At 35.6% G+C, this 23,022-nt stretch overlaps 1 protein-coding gene across 2 annotated transcripts in view; it reads right to left on the bottom strand.

Moving 5' to 3' along the window:
* LOC5569942 overlaps window positions 1-23,022 on the bottom strand; it is a 228,339-nt gene that overhangs the window by 124,326 nt on the left and 80,991 nt on the right. For both annotated transcript variants that reach the window (XM_021848798.1, XM_001658787.2), the window contains exon 3: window positions 1,028-1,176. In XM_021848798.1, the coding sequence (XP_021704490.1) occupies window positions 1,028-1,176 (149 nt within the window). The remainder of the gene's footprint in view (window positions 1-1,027; window positions 1,177-23,022) is intronic.

Below are 23,022 nucleotides of genomic sequence, written 5' to 3'. Positions count from 1 at the left end.
ACATTCAAGCAAATTATTACAAATACATAAAGTGTTTTTATTCACTTTTTAACAGAAAATCAAAACTTTGCCTTAAGAACAAGCTTATGATCTACAAACCAATTTTCGGGCCACTCATGTTGTAATTTTTTGAAAATTATTCTGAAGCTCCCCCCCTAGTATAGTTACAAATAATATCCAATGTTGAAACATTGAAACAAATACCGAATAAAATAATTAATAATTTCAGATAAATATGGTTCCAATCTTCTATTGCTACGATTATTGCATTATATATTTCGGTAAAGTTATGCAAAGTAAATATGAATAGGTTTTTTTTTGAAGAAATGAAAAAGAAATAATCGAAAGGTGAGAGCAGCACTAAGATAAACATCTGAATGGTGTTAAAACCACAAAAACAAAGGAATGACTACGTTGTTACAGCGAACAATGGTAACAAACTTGCTCGCGGCAGTAAATATAGTAACAGATACGAATCTATGATAAACGATAGAAAGACAAAACGCCGAATGAACAAAAGACCAAAAGAAAAACAAAGAAGGACTTAGACTTTTCAAAGAAGTGATAATTTTCCATTATTCAAATCATTTTCGACCTTTTATCATTTGGACGTTTAATTGCTCGACTTTTTGTTCCAAAACCGTGAAAACGTATACAGTTAGGTTTATTTAATTTAGATTTGTCTATAATTATCTTCCACTCTCCAGTGAAACTGCTTTGAAACCGTTGCAATACCAGCAATTGTTATTTGCTTTTATTTACTTATTATCATTGGCATTGATATTTGTGAAAGCTTGTCAATTATGTGCGATGCAATGCTATTTGTGTCAGTATGATGACCAAGTTTCAAAGTTGTTGCAATCGTTTAATTGACACTGATTCCAGATAAATGACGATGAATAACGTTTTCGAATAATTGTTATTATTATATTGATATGCAAATATTGAATAGCTGTAGGTCAAAAGGCATTGATCTCATTCGATTGTGGGAAGGGTAGACCGTACGGCTACCGTGGCATATACTTACATAGGGTGGATCACAGTAGATTGCTTTGCACCAGAGTGGTTCCGAGTGGTAACACACGCACAGACTGCAAACGCCCGGTCCGGGCACATACAGCAAGCCATGTGCCACCGAGTTGCCCTGAAAGTCCACACAGTCCTCTTCGAGACCGGCTGAAATGGTAGAGAATAAGTAATAGGCTCATTAATAGGTGCTTACTTGACCACTGGTGTACTGTTATCGATTCCAGAGTCGTGGCATCTTTTAACATATGTGTAGCTTCTGGGCTTATGCTGTTTTTAGATTGACTCCAGATCGTCTTTAATTGCATTCTTCAGAAAATATGCATCCAATCTCAAATGCACAATACACGGCTAGATGGCATAAGCTAGATGTGCTGAGTCGAATAATGATTCCCCAAGCGAGTTCCAATTTCGAATTGCTGGCTGGCGGAAGTCGAACAAAAGGAATTTCCATGTCTGCTGCATTCTTGTCTCAGCATTGAAGAAGCGATGTAACCCTTTCCCCGACTAGCTGTACTTAACATAACTGTGACGATTATTTTTTAACAACGGCATTATTTTTAATTAGATACAGGATGATGTTAAAATAATTAGAATTTTGCTATACAGCACATCAAAATTGCCACCTAATACCACTTGAGGTAAACAATGACTAGAAAGGAATGGAAGGTGACACAATTAAGGTCCATGTACCCTTAGTAGACAGTCCCCTTTAGTCGCACTTGTGGCATTTCATGGCTATTTTGCTATAAATCATTGTAAAATATTTATTGGCTTGTAATAGTTTCGATTAATACTAAAGCTTTCTTGAACCTATAATAGACCTATCGTGCCTTTAGTAGCATTACTTAGAGAAACTATTTTTAACCAAACAAGATAATGGAAGAATTAAGAGTTTGTTTTCATGCATCGAAAGCTTTGATCCATTCTTTAAAGATAAAAATATAAAAGTTTTGTAAAAATACAATTTTGATTTACTTGTTTTAATTATGAATCGTGGTTTACGGCCAACCAGCCGAGTGGAAGTTTAACAACTACCGAAAAGCTAAACATTACATATAATTTGCAATTGGATTAGATGGACAAATTGATGTGAAGATTTGCGAAAAAGTTACACGTCTTCTCAGTGAGAATCGAACTCACGACTCCCCGATCTCTAGTTGGGGCGCGTTAACCACTACGCCATGAGAGGACTCATGAACGCAGAAGTTAACCTGAATTCGATTTCAGCTCAATAATCACGTGGTCCTCTTTCGCAAAGTGCACCTCTTTCGGAAGAATTAGATGCCCATCCAAACACAACGCTTTCTATATATATCCAATGCCTAGCCCGAGAGCGCATTGTTTTTAGGTATAGGAATAGCACACTACACTAGCCAGCAACTGCGCTGGCTGAGGTTTCTATTGTGTGGGCTTCCAATGGGTCGCGACGTTCTCAAACGACCGGTTACGGAACATGAGTCCGTTGCTCGATAAATACTTGTTTTAATTATGAATCGTGGTTTACGGCCAACCAGCCGAGTGGAAGTTTAACAACTACCGAAAAGCTAAACATTACATATAATTTGCAATTGGATTAGATGGACAAATTGATGTGAAGATTTGCGAAAAAGTTACACGTCTTCTCAGTGAGAATCGAACTCACGACTCCCCGATCTCTAGTTGGGGCGCGTTAACCACTACGCCATGAGAGGACTCATGAACGCAGAAGTTAACCTGAATTCGATTTCAGCTCAATAATCACGTGGTCCTCTTTCGCAAAGTGCACCTCTTTCGGAAGAATTAGATGCCCATCCAAACACAACGCTTTCTATATATATCCAATGCCTAGCCCGAGAGCGCATTGTTTTTAGGTATAGGAATAGCACACTACACTAGCCAGCAACTGCGCTGGCTGAGGTTTCTATTGTGTGGGCTTCCAATGGGTCGCGACGTTCTCGCGACGTATTTATCGAGCAACGGACTCATGTTCCGTAACCGGTCGTTTGAGAACGTCGCGACCCATTGGAAGCCCACACAATAGAAACCTCAGCCAGCGCAGTTGCTGGCTAGTGTAGTGTGCTATTCCTATACCTAAAAACAATGCGCTCTCGGGCTAGGCATTGGATATATATAGAAAGCGTTGTGTTTGGATGGGCATCTAATTCTTCCGAAAGAGGTGCACTTTGCGAAAGAGGACCACGTGATTATTGAGCTGAAATCGAATTCAGGTTAACTTCTGCGTTCATGAGTCCTCTCATGGCGTAGTGATTAACGCGCCCCAACTAGAGATCGGGGAGTCGTGAGTTCGATTCTCACTGAGAAGACGTGTAACTTTTTCGCAAATCTTCACATCAATTTGTCCATCTAATCCAATTGCAAATTATATGTAATGTTTAGCTTTTCGGTAGTTGTTAAACTTCCACTCGGCTGGTTGGCCGTAAACCACGATTCATAATTAAAACAAGTATTTATCGAGCAACGGACTCATGTTCCGTAACCGGTCGTTTGAGAACGTCGCGACCCATTGGAAGCCCACACAATAGAAACCTCAGCCAGCGCAGTTGCTGGCTAGTGTAGTGTGCTATTCCTATACCTAAAAACAATGCGCTCTCGGGCTAGGCATTGGATATATATAGAAAGCGTTGTGTTTGGATGGGCATCTAATTCTTCCGAAAGAGGTGCACTTTGCGAAAGAGGACCACGTGATTATTGAGCTGAAATCGAATTCAGGTTAACTTCTGCGTTCATGAGTCCTCTCATGGCGTAGTGGTTAACGCGCCCCAACTAGAGATCGGGGAGTCGTGAGTTCGATTCTCACTGAGAAGACGTGTAACTTTTTCGCAAATCTTCACATCAATTTGTCCATCTAATCCAATTGCAAATTATATGTAATGTTTAGCTTTTCGGTAGTTGTTAAACTTCCACTCGGCTGGTTGGCCGTAAACCACGATTCATAATTAAAACAAGTATTTATCGAGCAACGGACCCATGTTCCGTAACCGGTCGTTTGAGAACGTCGCGACCCATTGGAAGCCCACACAATAGAAACCTCAGCCAGCGCAGTTGCTGGCTAGTGTAGTGTGCTATTCCTATACCTAAAAACAATGCGCTCTCGGGCTAGGCATTGGATATATATAGAAAGCGTTGTGTTTGGATGGGCATCTAATTCTTCCGAAAGAGGTGCACTTTGCGAAAGAGGACCACGTGATTATTGAGCTGAAATCGAATTCAGGTTAACTTCTGCGTTCATGAGTCCTCTCATGGCGTAGTGGTTAACGCGCCCCAACTAGAGATCGGGGAGTCGTGAGTTCGATTCTCACTGAGAAGACGTGTAACTTTTTCGCAAATCTTCACATCAATTTGTCCATCTAATCCAATTGCAAATTATATGTAATGTTTAGCTTTTCGGTAGTTGTTAAACTTCCACTCGGCTGGTTGGCCGTAAACCACGATTCATAATTAAAACAAGTATTTATCGAGCAACGGACTCATGTTCCGTAACCGGTCGTTTGAGAACGTCGCGACCCATTGGAAGCCCACACAATAGAAACCTCAGCCAGCGCAGTTGCTGGCTAGTGTAGTGTGCTATTCCTATACCTAAAAACAATGCGCTCTCGGGCTAGGCATTGGATATATATAGAAAGCGTTGTGTTTGGATGGGCATCTAATTCTTCCGAAAGAGGTGCACTTTGCGAAAGAGGACCACGTGATTATTGAGCTGAAATCGAATTCAGGTTAACTTCTGCGTTCATGAGTCCTCTCATGGCGTAGTGGTTAACGCGCCCCAACTAGAGATCGGGGAGTCGTGAGTTCGATTCTCACTGAGAAGACGTGTAACTTTTTCGCAAATCTTCACATCAATTTGTCCATCTAATCCAATTGCAAATTATATGTAATGTTTAGCTTTTCGGTAGTTGTTAAACTTCCACTCGGCTGGTTGGCCGTAAACCACGATTCATAATTAAAACAAGTATTTATCGAGCAACGGACTCATGTTCCGTAACCGGTCGTTTGAGAACGTCGCGACCCATTGGAAGCCCACACAATAGAAACCTCAGCCAGCGCAGTTGCTGGCTAGTGTAGTGTGCTATTCCTATACCTCAAAACAATGCGCTCTCGGGCTAGGCATTGGATATATATAGAAAGCGTTGTGTTTGGATGGGCATCTAATTCTTCCGAAAGAGGTGCACTTTGCGAAAGAGGACCACGTGATTATTGAGCTGAAATCGAATTCAGGTTAACTTCTGCGTTCATGAGTCCTCTCATGGCGTAGTGGTTAACGCGCCCCAACTAGAGATCGGGGAGTCGTGAGTTCGATTCTCACTGAGAAGACGTGTAACTTTTTCGCAAATCTTCACATCAATTTGTCCATCTAATCCAATTGCAAATTATATGTAATGTTTAGCTTTTCGGTAGTTGTCAATTTTGATTTGTTTTTTTGCCTACACCGTGAAGCTAGTGCTACTAAAAAAAACAAAATTAAAAATAATGCTACTTTAGGCAGGTATTTATAATGGCACAAGGCAATACTAAAATATAAATTTTCATGGTTTTCATATTTTTTTACACAAAATAAAATAGCAAATGAATTATAGAAACGGTACATATTTATAACTCAATGTGATTCAATTTTGTTATGATTTGCTGCTCGGATCGGTGTCATGGCGGTGCCTCCTTTGGTTTGCCTTTGTGGATGGCATTTGTGTAGCAATGCATTGCAAATGCATTCGGATGCAAATTGGATGCTGTGGTGTAGAATGCGGTGCATGGAATGGGAAACACTCGAGTGTGATGGTCGAGATTTGTGAGTGGAAAACGTTCTGTGTTAAAGAAAGATGGTTGAATTACCGAAGCTCGAATTGGTTTCTATTGAATTTAGAATAAATTTCAATTAAACTAGGTACAACTAATTAATTTTGACTTAATTTAAACATAAACACAAAATCAATTAAATTTCTCCAATTTTTTTAATTGATAATCCATCCTGGATTGATTTTCGCACTCGTACAACGCAATCCGGGCAAGATTGATCTTAATTACGTCACCCACCCGAAAAAAACACGCAGAAAAAAATCAAAAGAGCACACATTACTCTTTGGAAACCTTGTTCCTTTTAGTCTAAAAAATATTTGAAAGTAACATGGACCAGTATAAACCATAATAACGTAAAAATCTTACTCAACCAGTATCAATCGTTAGTGTCCTACTTTCAGTTTTCTTAACACCGCATTTGACAATGCAAATATACTACATGATGCTAATTCATGCCAACACTTACCTCAGACGCACATCTATTCACAAATCTTGGAATGCACACGTATACTGGATTCTATACCCACATTCCAGAGCATTCCACACACGAGCATTTAGCAAAGCTATGGTATCATAAATTGTTTCTCGCATCTCTTGGGTGACTTCCTGGCAAAGCAAAAGTGAAATATTATTTGCATAAATGTGATGTGTGGCACTACATTCGAACAGACTTGGTTTTCAGGCATGATAGCTATTCAGTATCTGTCTCAACGCATGAACGCATGGTGGCCCATCGTGCTGCCGCAGTGGGATTACCAGCGAATGGCAGATATATTCATGTTAGAGGAGAGTGATTTATTGTTGGTTTAATTATAATTATTACATTCCATAGTGTGCTCTTATGTTAACTCTCCGAAATTTTCTCAGTGATTTGAGCTAAAATATGTTTATTAGATTGCCAATGTATCAGGTGTAAGGAAATAGAATAGAGAAATGCTGAAAGACAGAATATGAGGAAACATCGTCCACTTGGAAACCAAATTTATTTGTCATGTAGTAGTAATTCTGAACATATATGTCTCAGCGTTGCTTGCCATTCCATATTATCATATATATAAAATCCCAGAGTTGTCTGTCTGTCAGTAACGCTCTGAAATATTTCATCGATGAGCACTACAACAGCAATTTAAGAGCACTACAACGGTCGATTTTAATATCAGAACATTGCAATTGCAAATTGTGGAGCACTACAATAGTTCATTGACAGAATATTCTGGAGTTTTCTGGAACTTTGTTCATTCCAATTCGTAGAATATTCTCGAACATTTCATCATTGTCGTCTGTTTCGGAATTCGGTTTGTGATCAAAACGTGAACAAATCAACTTCATACATGTTGCAATTCGATCGAACTTGAATCGGGTGTAAGTTGAAAATGTGAAACGGGTTTCTCCAGTTCTATCTTAGGTTCAAAAACGAGTTCGACATATGTAAAAGCAAGATAAACATGAATGAGATGAATGTGCATGAAATATTAGAGTTTTATTAATTTACAGTGAAACCTCCAAGAGTCGATGCTCAATGACACGATATCGACACACGGATACATACTTAAAACAAAATGTTATGCTTACTATGATGATCCCTTAAAACATTCCTATACCATGACTCGGTATTTCTCTGAGTTGATGGTCTTTTCACAACTGTGATTTGGAAAAATTACAATGAATACTACACTACACTATATTTGGGAGGATATGTTAGATTTTTTGGTACGATTTTGCTCTCTAATTCATAGAATCTTCTGGAACTTTTGAAATATTTCACAACATAAGAAACACTACAACAGCATAAGGGGGCAGGATCCGTCATTGATTTCAGAATTTTCAAAAGCAGTTTTTTCGTTCAAATTAAGAAAATTTACATAAAAATGTGTTCACTGTAGTCTATTCTCCAACCGAAACACAGTGAACACATTTTCATCGAATAACTTTTAGTTTTTAACAGAAAAACTGCTTTTGAAGTTTCGATGATGACGATGATTACGATGACGGAGCGTTGATCGATAAATGGCTTTACTTATTTCATATTAGAACACTACAACAGTATCCACGTGCTCGATGGAGTATTGCCTGAGCGTAAATTAACCCTCTAATACCCAACCCCGCCTTTAGACGGGGTACACTTTGGAATTTTGTGTATTTTTTCGTAGCTCGGAAATTAAAATGATTTTATTTTTGGCTTAAACCTTGACTCATAACACGCATATAAGAAAAGTTTTTTATGATTTTTTAAACTTTTTTGTATTATTGAAAATTGTTTGAAAAAATGCATTCTTATATAACCTACAAATGCCTGGGATTCATTTAACGTGTATTATAAAAAATCGTACCTTTTACATTTTTCTACGATCAACCTATCACAGAAGAAGAGCCTGATGGTATTGAAATGATTTCAAATCTGTTTTTTCGTTAGTTTCACGGAAAATAAAAAATGTTGCACAACAAAATTAAAAAAATCATATTTTCAAAAGTATAGTAAAAACATAAATTTTTATTATTGTCAAAAATCAGTAACCAGAATAGGGATGTTCAAAAATAAAAATAATAAAAATCAAAAACCAAAATTCATTAATTTGCAAAGAAAAATAAATTATTGCCCAAACTGTGTTTAGAATGATTTTAGATAACGAAAAATAATATTTGGATCGAAAACAAAAATTTGGGTATTAGAGGGTTAAGGCGATTTTGAGGTTATCAATATCATGCGATTTAAAAGATTATACGTAGCTTTTCGCTTTAAAATTTTGTTGGAACGTGGCTAGCCACGTCGGGTAAGCTAGTTGGAATATTAAAAAAAAAATGAATCAATTTATGCACTGAGCCTTACTACTCCGTTGAGGTAATTTGTCTCACTTTCCCATAAGGACAAACACCGTTAAGTTATTTGTGGTCTGACACCCGGTTTGAACACAAAGTGCTATAATGTGTAGATGGCAACTCACAAGAAATCACGAACTCCTATGTGCGTAAGTAAAAAAAAAATTGTTTGATACAACAACAAGCTGACTTTTATTAGGGAGAGAGAAATGAAGATGTTTAAAATAAAACCACAAAGTAAAGATACCACCATTCCAGAAAGTCAACAGCTTTCTTTATCCATATCAGGTTCAGACCCGGTGTTCAGTATAATGGTGGTACGTATACTCTGTCAATTTAATGAAGACGAAGACAAAAAACCCTTTCGTTGTAAAGAGCGTGGGATGTACATTTTAGAGAGCAAACGGTTGAAGTGAAATCGGAGAAGAGGAAAAGCCATTAGTAAAACCAGTGTGTGTCTTCAGGAGGTCTATATTCAGAAGAATACGTAATGTCTTAAGCTAGCTGAAGGGGAAGTTAAATGTATACAACCGGAAGCTATAAACTCGTTGGAAAATACATCATTTGTTTCCCTCATACAAATTCTATTACCAAACAATGCTAATACAAACGACTGTCTGAAAAAGAACAGCAATATCATCAATAAGAATCACTGTTATTCTTCAATTATATGCCAGTAAAACAGCTTCAACATGTCCAAATCAAAATTAGTTTGAAGATCAAAAACTTGTTCTTGAAACAAAGATTCAGTTCTCTGTTAATGAATCAATAATACGTTTTTATTTATTTGTTACACATGGCTGGAATGCGCAAAATGTGATTTTTGATAACATGTCTACTTGAATTAAGCTTTTGGTTTATATGGGAATATTATAAGTTGATTTTGGAAGCATTAGGAAATATCTTCTTTTTCAAGTAGAGTACAGTGGGGCAAAAGTTCGAGTGGGGTAAAAGTTTATTTTTAAGATTTCTAGCTCAATTCAAAACAAATCTAATAAATGTCATGGTGGTTCGAATGCTATTCAAGTAAGAGACTTTTACTCCAAAATCATAAAAATCGATTGAGATTTGGAAAACTTATGGCTATTTGTTGTTTTTCGACGTGAATATTGTAATTTTTGGTCAAACTTTCGTTGCATGGAACCAATTCAAGATAAAATCTTTTTGAATATTTTATGTAAGGGCGTTTCTAGGCCTATCATAGGGTTGCTTTGAGGTGTATTAGTTTTTGCATAAATGCTTGAAAATAATTTTTGGCCCATAGTGGGGCAAAAGTTCGACCCATGTATAAAATCACGGAAAAATTTGCAAATTGCCTAAAATCCACATATTATCTTCAAATTTAGTTAAATTTGTCTGATCGTGTGAAAATTGTCACCAAAATTTTACATTTCTACTTAGTTTTGCGAAAAAACTGCTATTTTTGAGAATATTACGATTAACTCGGTTTTGGGCAATTTTTTGATGATAATTTAGTGTGTATTTTTCGTTGAACTTAGGGGCTGTCCATTAATTATGTAAGGGTTTATGGGGGGAGGGGGGGTTTGAGATTTCTTACGCGCCATACAATTTATTTTTAATTTTCATACAAAAAATCTTACCATGGGGGGAGGGGGGGTTCGAAAAACCCCGAAAATTGTCTTACGTAATTAATGGATCGCCCCTTAAGGTATGCTTGTCATAAAAGGATCGATATTTTGTGTTTTAGCCAGCGAACTTTTGCCCCACACTAGATTCGAACTCTTGCCCCATCGGTGGGGCAAAAGTTCGAATAAGACAATCAATTTAGAAACTGTTTTAACTAAAAATGAGTAAATATTTTGACACAAGTTTGTTCAGCAAAATTATAGCCAATATGTTGAAGGTTCACTGTATGGTATTTGTTTTGTTTTAACTGCTATTGTTTTCCTGGAAACTTTGATTATACCACTAAGGTCGAACTTTTGCCCCACCTTACTCTATGAAGAAAAATATCCAAACTTTTTTGCAATCTATCACATACGACACGCAGGCTTCGTTCTTTGGCGGAGAGGCCAGTGTCATTAACAAACAAAGAATTTTGATATCCCTGAGGTAACTCAGGTAGGTCACATGAGAAAATGGGGGTGGGACATTTCGCATAAAGACGTTTCGCATAAGGACGTTTCGCATACAGACGTTTGGCATAATGGTCATTTGGCATAATGAGAAATATATGCCTTCTTTAAAATGCTACCTGTTCTTGTATTAAACTGCTTTATGCGAAACGTCCATTATGCCAAACGTCTTTATCCAAAATGGGTCATCCCCTGAGAAAATATTGTGCAACAATTTGTGCCTTCCTCCAGCTCTTATAGGAAGTCTATCAGACTTGGGGTATGAATTATTCGTACAATGAATGTTGGAAAATTAAAGTTTTTTTTTATTTTACAAATAAACCAATTAAACGATGATTTCATGGAATATGGACCGTCTAGACTTCGGATTTTTTAGCGTAATTTTGGTCCACGGGCTTCTTAATTAAACAATCGTTTTGATTAAAGCCAACGTTTTAAGCATTTATTTGCTTATCTTCATAAATTTTGGTAGGAAGCTGGTGAGAATCCTAGAAAGTTTCTGATGAGTTCCTTTTAGGAATCTCATCAGGATTCTCTCAGGGTTCTCATCAGAACCCTCTTAGGATTTTCATCAGAATCTTCTCAGGATGTTTATCGAAATCTTCACAGGATTCATGTTGGAATCTTCCTTAGATTCTCATTTAAATCATTTTACATTTGTCATCAGATTCCTGATTCTCATCAAAAATGTTAATCAGAATCGCTCTAGAATGCTCATGAGTATCGTTTCAAGATTCTTATCAGAACTCTTCCAGAATGTTTAGTAGCTATATTCCAGGATTTCTACCAGACTTCTTTTGATATACTCATCAGGATTGTTACCAGAACCATTCCAGTATTCTATAAGCATTCGCATCAGAGTTCTTCCAGAATTCTTATTTTACAGTAATGTGATGAAACCTTTGGTTTCTCATCAGAATTCCTTTTGGATTTTTTTCAGAACCGTCTCAGGATTATCACCAGAATCTTTCCTGGATTTTTATAATTATCCTTTTAGGATCATCTAATCTAATAATAATTTAATCGTACCATATTTCTCATTCAAAATATCCAGAATTGTAATCAGAAACATTGCAGAAATCCAATCGAAAATCAGGATTCTCATCACAATTCTTCCAAGATTATCTGAAACTATCCAGTGTTTTCTCCAGAAATACTGATTTTTTTTTTAACAAAAACTTTCCAAAATTCTTGTCAGAACTTTTTAGAAAACTCATCAGAAACTTTTCAAGGATCTCATCAGAAGCTTTTTAGAATCTTTATTAAAATATTTCCTGGATTCTTATCAAAAACCTTCTAGAACGCTTATAAGCTTACTTCTTGAATTATCGTAAGAACCCTTCCTGAATACCCACAATAACCTTTCCAGTATATCAAAAGCTTCAAAAATGAAACTTTAATATTCAGAAGTTTAAAAGTGGAACTTTGTTACTAAACCTCAATTCCTGCAAAATGTTAAACACCACCATCAAACAAAAGAGTTTGCATTTCAAATATCGCTGACAAATAAAGAGTTATTTGTAACAGAAACACTCAAGGCATAAAAAAAACATGGGTTTCAAATTACGCAAAAAAAAAGTTTTATGCGCTTGTGAATCATGGCAGCAACTTCACCATATCCAGGCATAATTTATGTAAAAGAAATAGTTATAGATAGATATCTTTCAGTTTTGATCATGATTTCAGTAATAACTACAACACGTATGCCATCAATTATTGAAAAATTAGATTTAAACGGTATGAGCTCTTTACCATTTACATAATAAGCAATCCAATTCAAGATGAAGACACATCCAAACCAAACCTTGAATTTTCAAAAGCACAAACCTATAGAACCAGACAAAAGATAAATGAGCGCTGTTGAACAATTTCCGATTGGGTATAAATCAATAACTAATTACTAAGATGTCCGATTTGTATATGGTCCTCGACAAAGTTATAGCTGACGAACCTATCTATAACAATATTAGCGTAGCTCTAATCATCAAGTGTAAATGAATAAACACAATGACCGATTTAATGAATTGCTTTCATTTTCCAAAGTAATTTCCAAACAAATTTTAAAGGGCTTGTACAGTCTGAGTTTGAATCCAAATGTACTCAACTTGTAGGAGGACACTCAGAGTTTGATCTAAAAAAATGAGTGGTGTTGAGCAAAAACAATTATTTGAACGACACTACTACCATTGCCATACATATGCGATGGTATCGATTTTTTTTTATTAACACATTTATTAAGAACATAATTTACAACAACAACTTATAATCTAAAACAAAATCTAGTGCTTCTGTAGTAAGATTTACATTTTCTTCTATAATAAACTTCACATATACTATGAATAACTTAAGAGCTTTGCGCTTTGCACTCGCTTCAATATTTTTTAGTTCTGGTAAGGAAAAATCTCTGAATTTATGCCTTCTGCCTGTAATTATTTATAATTTTGGAAGAATATGATTCCACAGATGTCTAACACGAATGCAAACTGAAAATTTATGCTCGAAATCTTCATTTGCACCTCAACAGATTTGACACATCGGACTATGTAACCTATGTTGCCGATAAAGCAAAGTAGCGTGAGGTATTTTACCATTTACTAGCAAGTAATAGCATGATTTTTCATCTGGTGATAAAGATTTATTCCTTATGTTACTCCAAATCTTGCTCCAGGATACAGTGGAATGTTCTATTATTACCTTCGGTGTACTTAACTTAGATTTATAATATTTATGTAGCTCAATTGCTGATAGATGTTCAATAATGTGCTCCGGAAGATAAGGCACTTCTTTAGCAATTACTTTGAGACAAGGGTATAGAGCCGGAATTCCTTGAATAAGGGGTGGGTTGCTCATAAGCTCTTCAAATGAATTTGCGAAAGGTAAATTTTGCTTGCATCGCAAAAATCGATTTATTAAAAGGGCCTTGCATTTGTGCATCGGCAATTGAAGATTTAAGCCCCCTTTGTCAAAGGGAAATGACAGTTGATCCATCGCTATCCTTGTAGGATACCTGCCCCAAATATCCCATTTGCGACGTTATCCTAGCTAATATGGCATTTGGAATACTTAATATTGATGCTGCAAACCACAGTTTAGATGTTATAAATGTGTTTAAGAGAATAATCTTTTGGTGCAAAGAAAGAAGTCTAATTTTGTACAGCCACATTAGTCGTGATGTACTTCGAATAATTTCAGTCCAGTTGTGGTCAATTGCCCTCTTATCTTAAGTTATGCCTAAGATTTTTACAGAATCGTGTATATTCAACGTTTCATACATATTGGACCGATCATTTATCGATCCAATGTTGAGAGCTATCGTTTTTGCAAATTTAAAACTGCTCCTGAAGCTTTTCTCACTACTCCAATTTTATGATCATCAACTATAGGGGGAGATCCCCCAGTGCCGGACAGCACCCAATACCGGACAAAGTCGAAACATTGAGAAATCATGGTCCAATCAAGATGGTGTATTAGTAGAAAAAAAAGCTATTATGTAGACTAATGTTTGCGTAGAATAACACATCCTTGAAACATGCATGCCTTTTTTAAAAAGTAAAAAAGTTTGAAAATCTTTAAAAAATTGACGTATTCCTTTAATTTTGAGCCTATTTAGTAATTATTTTGAATATGAAAAAATACTTTGGATCCCGCAAGCATGATCGAACATAATCTTAATTTGATAGTATGAATGTATTTTGTAACATAATTGAACTAAATATGGACAAATTACAATTTTGGTTAAGCACCTCCTGTCCCTCAGTTTCGGACAGCTTGATGTGTTATATGATATCTTTGTAATTATTGCATCAGTGTCTCAAAATACTTTCATTTTTCATGGGTACCGTCGATCATGGTATCAAACTTGCAATAAAATTAAGAAGAATGAAAATTCATAACAACATCGAAAAATGTGCTTTTTTTCATCATATATGAAAGAGGTTTTTGATAGGCATCCTGTAAACTAAGAAAAACTCAAATTATTCTTGTAAATATTGCAAATGCATTGAATTGATAATTATAAACTATTCCTATAGTGTACACATTCAATGATGTTCAAATTTAAAGAATTCGAGGCATTTCCAGATCGTGTCCGGTATTGGGTGCCACCTTTGAAGATCGATCAATTTGGTACTAAAATACATCATCAAAAAGCAATGTCAAAATTCATATTTATATTTTCAAATTTATTTTTGTACACTATAAAAATGATAATATTTATCATAAATGGGTAACACGAGCCCATAAAATCAATATTTTTCGAATTATGAATTTAGTGGCTTAAGTGTCCGGTACTGGGGGATCTCCCCCTAATAACGGAAATGTCGTCTGCGTAAGCAACAACCAGTTCCAACCGGTTTTCACAGATTGAACATAACTTTTCTATTAACGGATGCAGATATATTACAAATAAATGCATGCTCGGAGGGTCGCCCTGGCGTATGGATCGTTCGATGGGAACATTTTGGGATAGATGTCCATTTACAAGAATTTTAGATCGTGAATTTTGCATGATTTTCTCCAGTATTGCGATCAAGTCATTGTTGAACCGAATTTCTCTCATAATACTGAGCAAGTAATTTTGATCGACCCGATCAAAAGCGTGATCTAAGTCGAATGAAATCAGCTTTCCTACCTTGAGTTTACAGTTAATTTCAGATATTTTGTCTTTAATTCCTAAAATTGCCTCAAAAATATTCTTATCTGATTTTTAGCATTTTTGATTTTCATTTAGGATGTGATTATTTATCATTATTTTTTCCAAACGTACGTAACTTTAAAATTCGAGCTAATAACTTCTAGTCACAATTCAACAAAGTGATGGGTCTATATGCTGTTATTGATGAATGATTGGAGTTTTTTTCTGCATAGAACAATTACTCCTTCCAAAAACTCTAAACGCGAGTTTTCTTGGAACGCTTCATTTAAAATAAATTTCAATTGTCTATGAATAATGTCAAAAGCTAACGTAATTCCAAGAGGAACCTAGAGAAAATATTCCCTAGTAGCACAAATGTTATAATTGAGGCAGAATAACTCTTATATGACCAGATCTGATCATATAAGGCGGCGTCCATTTATTACGTAACGCTAAATTTGGAAATTTTTGACCACCTCCCCCCCCCTTCGTAACGCTTTTTGTATGAAGTTTTTTAAATTTTTGTATGAGTCGTAACGCTTTAGCCTACTCCCCCCCTCCCCCTAGAGCGTTACGTAATTTGTGGATGCCGCCTAAGAGTTATTCTGCCTCAATTACAACATGTGTGTTACTCTGGTGAGGAAACCCTTGCAGGATTTTATGGAGGAAATTCTGGAAGTATTCTTGGAGGAATCACTGGTTAAATCTCTGGAAAAATCTCTGGAAAAATCCCTGGAGAAATTCTTGCCTTAGTTTTTGCAAGAACTCTGGAGGAATTCCTGAAAAAATATCCCTAGAACAACTTCTGGAGGAACCATAAAAAGGGGTTTCTGAAGTAATCTCTGGATAAATTCCTGAATTCTTCGAGGCATATCTAGAGTCATTTTCAGAGAAATCCATGGAGAAAAGTCCTGGCAAATTTCTGCAAGAATTACTGTAAAGAATTTTTAGGAAAAATCTCTGTCTTTTTTCTGGAAAAATCCCTTAAATAACTCTTGGACGTAATGCCAAATTTATGGAGAAATCCTAGAATGATATTTGGATTTTTTTTTCTGGAGGAGTCACTGGAAGAACTATCTAGAGAAATCCCTGGAGTAAAGAAAAGAATGAAGCTCTATCGGAACTGGTCTAGAAAATACGGTTGTGATTGAAAGTTCTTCCTGAGGAAATCCCTTGATATTTGAACCATAATCCCTGGAGAAATAGATATTATAGAGATTTTGAGATAATTATGAATAATAAAACGGTCTACTGGGTGGCAATACAACGTTAGCCGGGTCAACTAGTCAAAAATGAAATCTCGGGAGGTTTTTTTTTTGTGAAAGTCCTCAATCATTTTCTGGAAAAAACATATAAAGGGATCTGAAACAGTTTCTAAAAAAATCTTTCAGGAATAATTTGGGATTATTTGGGAAAACTACTGAACAATGTACAATTGGATGAGAATCTGAAGAATTCCAAAAACAGTCCCTAAAAAATAATAACAATGATCTGCAGATATATCTTGAATAAAATTTTATTTATTATTTGTAAAGTTTTTAAAAAAAAGCTTTCTGAAAAATATATAAAGTAAGGAACAAAAAAAATCATAGAGAGCCATAGAACGTGAAGAGTCTTTTTACAAAATGTTTAATTGAAAAACGTTCCCACAATTTTCAAATTTAAAATTGTTTGGTTATGATGAATAAATAATGATAAGCTGATAAGTTGACTATTTTATTTTTCTTGTGAAAATAAAAACCTGAAATTTTCCAGGAACTTATCACAAGATCCTTTCAAAAATAGTTTCGAATATTCGTTCTAAAATAAGTCCAAAGATTTTAAATGTTTTTTTTTTTTCAATTTCTTTCAAGAATACGATCAGGCTTTTCAGGAATATCTAAATTAAAAACAAAATCTGGCAGGTTACTTGAAATTTGCCATGCTTCAATAGTATCAGTAGAAGTATGTTTGTTAGTTCCTTCATAATATTCCTCACAACCACCTTTCTTAGACTGGTTCCGATAGAGCTTCAGGAATACCTTCAGTAATTCATCTAGAAATTCTGCCAGAAGTTCCTCCAGGGGTTCCTCTTTTGCGAAAAGGTTTCTAAGAAATTCCTTTAAGAATGCTTCCAATCATTTCTCCAGTAAAATCTTTACTGGGATTCCTTCTAGAATTTATCCAATGAATCCTGCAGGATTACTCCAGAGATTCTTAAGCGATTTCATTTAGAGATTAATCTTTTAGAGATTTATCTTTTAGAGATTCCTTCGGAAATTCTGCAATAGACTTCTCCAAGGATTCTTCCAGGAAAACCTCTTTATATATATTCTTGCCCAAGAATTTCTCCAGGAACTCCTCCAAGGATTACTCCAGATATTACTCATGAAATTTCTCTATGGATTCCTCCAAGGATACCTGCCACCTTTAGGAATCCTGCTAGAAATTACTTTATGAATTCATCAAAGGATTCCCCAAATGTTTTCTCCAGAAACAATCCCAAAGAAACCTTCAGGAAAATCGCTACAAGAATTTCTATTTGATTTTTTTCAAGAAAAAAATATCAGTTCCAGAGTTTCCACTGAGGAAATCAATTGCAAGACTCTTTGGAGAGATTCCTGAAAAAAATCCTTTGAACATTTTTTGAAAGATCCTATAAAGAGATTTGAAGTAATCTCTGGAGAAATTTTCAAAGAAGTTGCTGAAAAAATCTCTGAAGGGCATGCCTGGAGAATTCTCAGGAACGATTCCCGTAGGAATTTCGATAAATTCCTGAAAGAATCCCTGTAGGAATCTCTGGAGTAAAGCAATGGGATTCCATCTGAACTAATATTAAAGTACGATTGCAATCGAAGTTTTTTTTAAGAAAAATCTCCAAATTGTTGTAGAAATTCCTGATAATAGTCTTGGAGGAATCCCTGGAGAAATCCATGCACAAATCTCTGGAGGAATTTGTGGAGTAATCACTTGAGACATTGCTGCAGAAAGCTCTGAGCAATTCAATAATAAATCACTGGAGGGAATCCTGAAGCAATTCCTGGAAAAAATCACAAAGGAACTCTTGAAGGCATGCATTTTTTGGAGCCATATCTAACCCGTTTTCTGAACTGTGGTTGTGGTTGAATTTTCGAAATAATTAGAGATAAAATATTTGTTTACTATTAGGTATAATTGTTAAATTTTTATTAATGGAATGAAACCGATTGGTTTTATTATTAAGATTAACACATTTGGCTGTTTCGAAAACAATTCCGGGTATCCTGATATAAAAATTTTATGTGTGATATTTTCCTTTGTATTTTATTTAGATCTGGATAAAAAATCATGAATTTTGAGCTACCGTCGGACGGGGCTACTTTTGATTCCAGGGGCTACTTTGGACACTCACCTTTTGTATTTATTAGCAGCGTAAATATCAATCTGAGCAATTTTGTGTCTTCAGCACTTTTATTAACCAATACATGCTCTATCACTAGGCATGTTTTTTTCTTGGAACAACATCAACAATAACAGGATAAACAAGAAAACATTTCAAAAAAGCCCGAATCAATATTCACAAGTTATAAAACATTGGCTATACAAACATTGTTTGAATTTTACCCATGTCTTGGAAACTTGTTGGGAGCATCACAAAACTATCGAATCGTCATGTTTCATGAAAATCTTGTGATTTGGTTTTCTTAAAATTGTTGTTTTTTTCAAATAATTGATCAAAGGTCTTATTTTTGCGACTTTTATTTAATTATAATGTTTTGGTTTGTGTATTTTACAACATAAAAAAAATAAAATAAATGTTTGTAAAAGTCAATAGACATAAAACACATATATTTCAATACGTACCAATGTAAAATTCACAACATAATCTCTAAAAACTATTTTTCGTCATATTTTACATGAATTTGTAGTACAGAACAGTTGCATCCTTCAAATGCCTAAATTAAACTACTCTTAAGCCAGCTCTAAACTACTAAGAAGCTAAAAGCATATTACATATTACAAAAGCAAACTGACTTCTTTACGATCTTGCTAAACTATACTTCATAGATTGCGTTTTTAAGGAAAATTACTTACTGGTATTAAACTAGTTACCGGTATTAATGTGATCCTTCAACATATCGTTCATATAACAGTAAGAATAGAAAAAAAAAGATTTTTTCTACATAACTCATTCATCATCGCAGTACCTAGTAGTTACGTCGTTCGTTTATGTCAACTTGAAAATCGAGCACTCGTAACTGATAGTTCTATTTAAGAGAAAGTTGAAAATTTAAGTTTCATACTGCAAACTGAGAATAGTGAATGGCATGTTTTGTTGAAATTTGTTATATATGTGTAATTGATTCTAGCTTTGCAATTTTCTACATTAAGTTTATCATTGAAAAACGTTCCATAACATCACAGTGGACGACAATCTATTGGATCAGTTTGAAAGTTATAAGGAAAAATCATTTCATTAGCAAATTGTGAAAATGTCCAAAGTAGCCCCTTTTTTGTCTTGAAGGAGACACTTTTTTCGCTATTCAAGCATTTTTGTTATTTCTTGATGGATTTGCCTCATATTTTGCACATTTGTTACGTACATATACAACTTAAATATAGGCTAAAATTATCAACATCTATCCATAATTCTAAGAGTTACAAATCCTCAAAGTAAAAGAATGTGAAAATAATGTCAAAAGAAGCCCCGTTTGACGGTATCGTTCTATTTTAGTATAAGATGGTTTGAAAATGGTCACACGCTAAAGGAACAGGTTCCGGAATATCCCCGCTAAATCTAACTGTTTATTCTCTTGATTCTCTTGTACATTTGATTAAAAAATAATAAAATTTGATCCGTTGCATCATTGCGTACGAATTTTTGAATGGGATATGTACCAGTTCCTTCTAAAATAAATTAGAGCTGCCATTGTGTCCACTTAAAGAATTTTATGAATAATCTCTGGAAGAATTTTGTTGTTTTAACCCTGATAAGAATTTCAAAGTATTTTTAGAGGAAACCATGAGGAAATTTCTGGAAACAAGGCATAATTAAAATCTCAAGGGATGTTTTAAAGTGTTTCTGAAAGAACCCGAAGACATTTTAACGAAAAAATTCAATGAAAAAAAACCTTAGTTAGAATTTGAAAATTTTCAATATTCAAATTTTAAATTATTTGGTTTCGTAACGTAAAATTCTTTTGGAATTCCATCATTCCCAGGCGATTTTCTGCCAGCCGCTGATTGAATGGCAAAAAATATATCTTCAGTTGTAATTCATTCATTGCTTCATTATTAGCTTCACAATTCATATCTATTGTTCGATTGCAGGGAAAGTTCGTACTTGGTTGATGATTCTGTTCTGAGTGGCATAAAGTTTTTTTTTCCTTACTTTTATTTGTTAGGCACTCCGTGCACTTGGCCACTACTATGCCGAGTATCATTTACAGAATATATTTATAGTTCTTATTGCTATTTCTCTCATATCGAGCAGGTAGAGGAGAGTGCTGTCGTTGGTCCAATCCATATCCATACACACTCAATCTGTTCGGTAAAAATAACTGGGTTTTGGAACTACCGAAAAAGTCAGTAAACTAAAATAAAATGTCAAAAATCGTAAAACAGAGATTTTTCACTGAAATTTTGCAGAGAGCTTTTTTTTATATCATATATCGATAAAAAATATAACATGGTGAAATTTGCTTTTCAATTACGCGTGGTGACAGTTTTCATTTTACTGACTTTTTCGGTAGTTCCAAAACCCAGTAAAATTTTACCGACCCCAGTAATTTAATCTAAGTGTGTATCGAAGTCCATTGATGTGCGGTGGTTCATTTTGCCATGTTTATGTGTCGTGTGAGGCAACAGCCTACAAAAAGGGTCAATGTGTCTCTGTCTCCATCCGATACTGACGAAGGATGGATGTGTTCTTCCCCAATAAACGGTCCTTCGTGCGGCGTCTTCTGGTGGCTGGACGGAGTTTTTTGCGGCGTCTTCTGGTAGCTGGACGGAGTTTTTTGTGTGGGGGGATTGGGAATCGAACCCATGACCTTCCGCTTGCGAAGCGAAACCTCGAGGCTACGGGACCCCCTAGTGGCATAAAGTTGGTTGAAGCTATTGAAAACGTGACTTTCAATGTCGTCTAAATTGCACAAAACTCTACCATTGTCAGTAATTGTAGTAATTGTACTTCTTCCGTTTAATACGGTCAGCCAACTGAAAAGTTGAAAGTTTTTCTTCCGAGATGAGTTTATCATTCAGTCTCTCGAAAGAATGCAAAAAAAGATTTTGCAACAAGAGCACTTTCCCCTTAATTTTGTTAACTTCTGTAATTCCCGTTGGAGTTTTACATAGGTTATCATATGCTGATCTTAGTCGTTGATACAGAACTTCGTTTTCTGCATGAAATGTTCGGAATGATTCGTTTGTTTTCCACCGAAAAAAAACCTTCTAATTTTAGGTTTGACTTAATTCACCCACCAAGACATCCAGCTGCTAAAATTTATACGTTCGCAAAGCCAGCGATTCCATTTAATTTTGAATTCCTGCATGTTATCTTCTGTCAAAACGTATTGACCAAAAACCCTTTCCAAAATTTCTACCTTGATTCGGCAAGCAGCATCTAATTTTATAAGATTTATGATCAGAGAACGATGTTACATAAAATTCCGTTGTTCGAAGCTGTTTTATCAAAGATTCAGAAATATATAATCGATCAAGACGAGATGCACAGTTCGGTCGAATGTAACTGTACTGAATTTGGTTCGTTTTGAGCAGATCCCACATTTCTTTTAGGTGCAAAGCTGGACCGAAGTTGCTAGTTCCGGTTGCATCCTTATGTGATACAACACTATTGAAATCGCCACCTAACACTAAATGTTCCGTGGTCGACTGTATGTAAAATGGTACAATATTTTGGAAAAAGTTCTCTCTGCTAGCATAATTTGTAGTTCCCGATGGAGCATAGATATTAACAATCTTTACACAACCTTCCAACGTTACGGTTATCACTCGACTGTCAAGACTACGTTGAATATTTGAACATGTCATGTGGGATTTCAAAGCTATCGCGGTTCCTCGTTTTTGGCTATCAACGTTGGTTATCACATTGAAACCCGGTATTGTAAGGTATGGATCTACAACTTCTTGTAGTAAGATTATGTCTAAATCTGTTAATCTGATAAATGTACGTAAGGCCTGAATTTTAGTGTTGCTTGAAATTGCGTTAGTGTTGATGCTGGCTATGCTATAACTAGATGTTCGATTGACCATCCCAAATCTATTTACCTATTCTTTGCTTCTTAGATCGATCTCATCGATTTCGACCTTTCCTAACAGTCGTGAACTCTTTTTCAGATGAACATTGATATGCGTTACCTTCGTTGTCGGATATTTCCATGGAGTTGTTACTGCCACCACAGTTATCATCCTGACGTTTTTTGAGAACACTCGTCGGACTGATGTCAGTTATTACCTGTGTAGGTACGACCTTTGTCGATCCCCTCCGGCTTCATCAAGTAGAGACGAATCTCTGCTTTGACCATTAGGGCGATCGGATTGCTGCATTTGTACATCATTCGGTGATTCCGCATTGACAAGTTGAGCCCAGCTCGCTCCGGTGAGAGCCTTGTTGAGTTCCACATCATTAGGTTGATCCACATTTTCAGTATGTTGCTCAGCACTCGCAGCATCTGAGGA

This window comes from Aedes aegypti, chromosome 3 (assembly GCF_002204515.2).
Source record: "Aedes aegypti strain LVP_AGWG chromosome 3, AaegL5.0 Primary Assembly, whole genome shotgun sequence".
Classification (NCBI taxonomy): Eukaryota; Metazoa; Arthropoda; class Insecta; order Diptera; family Culicidae; genus Aedes; species Aedes aegypti.
This window is presented reverse-complemented; position numbering and strand designations above follow the sequence as displayed.